At 41.1% G+C, this 3,142-nt stretch overlaps 1 protein-coding gene across 1 annotated transcript in view; it reads left to right on the forward strand.

The window, feature by feature from the left end:
* Positions 1 to 2,340, forward strand: part of LOC108743770 (glucose dehydrogenase [FAD, quinone]) — a 4,899-nt gene extending 2,559 nt beyond the window's left edge. Inside the window, exons 7-9 of the mRNA XM_025980042.1 lie at positions 239 to 559; positions 624 to 811; positions 1,759 to 2,340. Coding sequence (XP_025835827.1) covers positions 239 to 559; positions 624 to 811; positions 1,759 to 1,959 — 710 coding nt within the window. The 3' untranslated portion in view covers positions 1,960 to 2,340. The remainder of the gene's footprint in view (positions 1 to 238; positions 560 to 623; positions 812 to 1,758) is intronic.
* The last annotated feature ends 802 nt before the right edge of the window (positions 2,341 to 3,142 follow it).

A 3,142-nucleotide genomic window follows, 5' to 3' on the forward strand; every position in this document is an offset into this window, starting at 1 on the left:
CAGTATTTTAGTTTTACTTTTATTTATTTTCATACAGTACTGATCTGTCAGTACCGCTTCCATTTTATTTAAAGCTATCTCTAGGTCCTCCTTGCTAGATGCTAATACTGCTATATCATCTGCAAATGTAAGCATACTAATCTTTTGCCCTTGCACATCTATCCCTACAGTTGTACTGTCTTTAATGATGTTGATTTAAAGAAAAAAAAATCTTCGGCATTCAAATTGCTTCTTCCAGGTATTTCTGCGGTAACTGGATTCGTGAATACTCGATACGTCGATCCAGAAGAAGACAATCCCGATATCCAGTTATTTTTTGCCGGGTTCCTGGCCGACTGTGCGAGAACGGGACAAATTGGCGAGAGGATAAACAACGGATCCCGGCAAATACAAATCATCCCAGTTGTCTTACGACCCAAGAGTCGAGGATGCATAAAACTGAACACCTCAGACCCCCTGGACCATCCCTTGATATTTGCCGGATACTTCACGCAGCCCGACGACATGAAGGTGCTGCTGGATGGAATAAGAATCGCGCTAAAGTTTCAGGACACAAAAGGTACCGTACCAACCGTGGAACAAGTCTTTTGGCCGTCTATAACCTTTCATTTCTTTTGCGATAGCAATGAAGAGATACGGGCTTCAATTGGACAGGACTCCCGTCCAAGGATGCGAGAATTTACCCTTTGGTTCCGACGAATACTGGACATGCGCTGCCAAAAGGCAAACTGCGCCCGAAAACCACCAAGCTGGAAGTTGTAGAATGGGCATCGCCTCAGACCCTTACGCCGTCGTTGACACCGAATTAAAGGTAAGCAGTTTAACATGGGAAGAAAAAGTAGGAAAGGATCGAATATAAATACAGAAGACGAAAAATTGTGGCTGATTTTCGGTATCTAGGAAGACAGATCAAGTCAGGGTTGAGTAAAAAAAGAAGTCACTTCTATGTTGGCAAACGGTCAATTAATTTAGAAATTCGAAAGGGGTTGTTGTTAAAGGTGTATATCTGAAGTGAGGGTGTCAAACGCGGACGATGGGCGGGGTGGAAAAGAAATGGTTAGAAACCTACAGAATGTGGCGTTTCGGAAGACTGACGAGGATGTAGTGAATGGAGAAGGTTAGAAATGAGGAAGTCTTAAAAAGAATAGGAGAACAGAGGAAGTCAACAAGAAATAGGTCAGATAGGTTCGTAGAACACCTTCTCAGACATGAAGGACTAGTTTGAGATATATAGGAAGCAGAAACAGGGGTTAAGAGGAATAGAGATGTGGGATGTTCTAATACATTTAGGCAAATACGAAGATTAACTCAGGATAGGAAAGAGACGAAGTGTCCAACCAGTTTAAGGACTGACAACGTTGTTGATGAACTAAGCAGTCTAATGAACCATCATCATAACTTCGTCAGTCCTAAGACTGGTTGGACACGCACATCCATTCCTTCCTATTCTGAGCTAATCTTCGCATTTCCCTAAAACTGGTACAACCCACATCCTTAACTATTTGCGAAACAGTAATCTAACCTAGGTCTACCTCTACCCCTCCTAACTCCCGTTTCTGCCTCTAATATGTCTCGGACTAGACCTTCAAGCCTAAGAAGGTGTCCTATTTCTCATTGACTTCCATAGAGTCCACTGTTCTCCTATTCTTTATAATATCTCTTCATTTCTAACCTTCTCTATCCATTCTAACCTTTTTCTTTTCCGCCGCGCCTCCTCATGAACCAACAAACAATAATAATTGATACGCGTTTCCTCAGGTCCATGGTATAGATCGGCTGAGGGTGATAGACACGAGCATCATGCCCGTCCTAACATCTGGGAATACCCACGCGCCTGCCATGATGATAGGAGAAAAAGGAAGTGACATGGTGAAGCAAAGGTGGTTGACTTCTGAAGAGGGGTTCTTCTACAACGACCATCCAAGCCAAAGATTAGGACGGCACTGGGGTTCATGGTAACAGGCGCAGACAGCGTTAGCGTAATGTAGTAACAAATGAAGGCTGCTACCGCCAACTGGATTATTAGCGCACATTACTTCCTACACACCGCTTTTAGTTTTATTGCAAACCCATGTAAACCTTTTATCGGAACGATATTATTTATGCCTGTTGTTACCGATCGAAACACCATCTTACCGAACGAATACCAAAGACATGTATCTAATAATACTAACACGTAACGGAAGTTACCAAAAAAAAAAAAAATTGGTGAACTTTTGGACACTTGTACCTAACTTTAGTGATTGCCAAATGTTTGTGTCCGGTCTAGACCACCTACGTCGTGTTACCAGTTTAGTACCTATAGAATATAATAGGAGTATATTTTTATAATACCTGTTGTACCACAGAGTGCATATGCCTAAATAAATAAGTACTTATAAAAATGCCTTTTACCGAGAAGTCACCCTGTTGCCTATTTTTGAATTCTGAACGATGGGATCGGACAGAAAGGAATAATTGGTCTAAAACAAAAAGGTGAAGTACCTACCCATGTATCGTAGTTTGGTCGCAACCCCTGTAACGATTCCATCCAGTCAAAAGTTGATACTACGGCAAAAGAAGAACCTTTAGCAAAGGTTTTACGATTTTAATTCCTCTACTTACGATTTTCCGGGCTCTCCGCCTGTTTATATCTATTTTTGGTAAAACCCATTTTTAATCATTTTATCGATTTCCATCTGGAATTCTAACCCATCCTGCTTATCCTATATTAATGCTGTGCTATATAAATACCAAATTTTCTTTTGATTGTCCTTCTAGAGGCATTTAAAACCTCATGACCTGTGAAACGCGCCAACACGACCAATGCACCGGCATTAGTTAAAAGTGGAGTGAGTTATGACTCAACTCAATCCCAAGGTGAAATCTCATAAGATTTTGGAATACCTTTACCCTTTTATGATATATTCTCCAACGATGATTACCACTAAATTGTACCATGTCAGAGCGAGCAGACTGTTGCCTCCAAGACTGATACCTATCATTATAAAGAAGAGTGGAGAAAACGAAGTCGAGACAACAGAACCACGACAATATTAAAAGGAGATATTTATGGTTTTCAAGAGGATGGAGAACAAACATTTTCATCAAACAACGAACACCCCAACTAAACAATAACGTGACGGATACACTTCGATCGCGA

Source organism: Agrilus planipennis, unplaced genomic scaffold (genome assembly GCF_000699045.2).
Source record: "Agrilus planipennis isolate EAB-ADULT unplaced genomic scaffold, Apla_2.0 scaffold1404, whole genome shotgun sequence".
NCBI classification, from domain to species: domain Eukaryota; kingdom Metazoa; phylum Arthropoda; class Insecta; order Coleoptera; family Buprestidae; genus Agrilus; species Agrilus planipennis.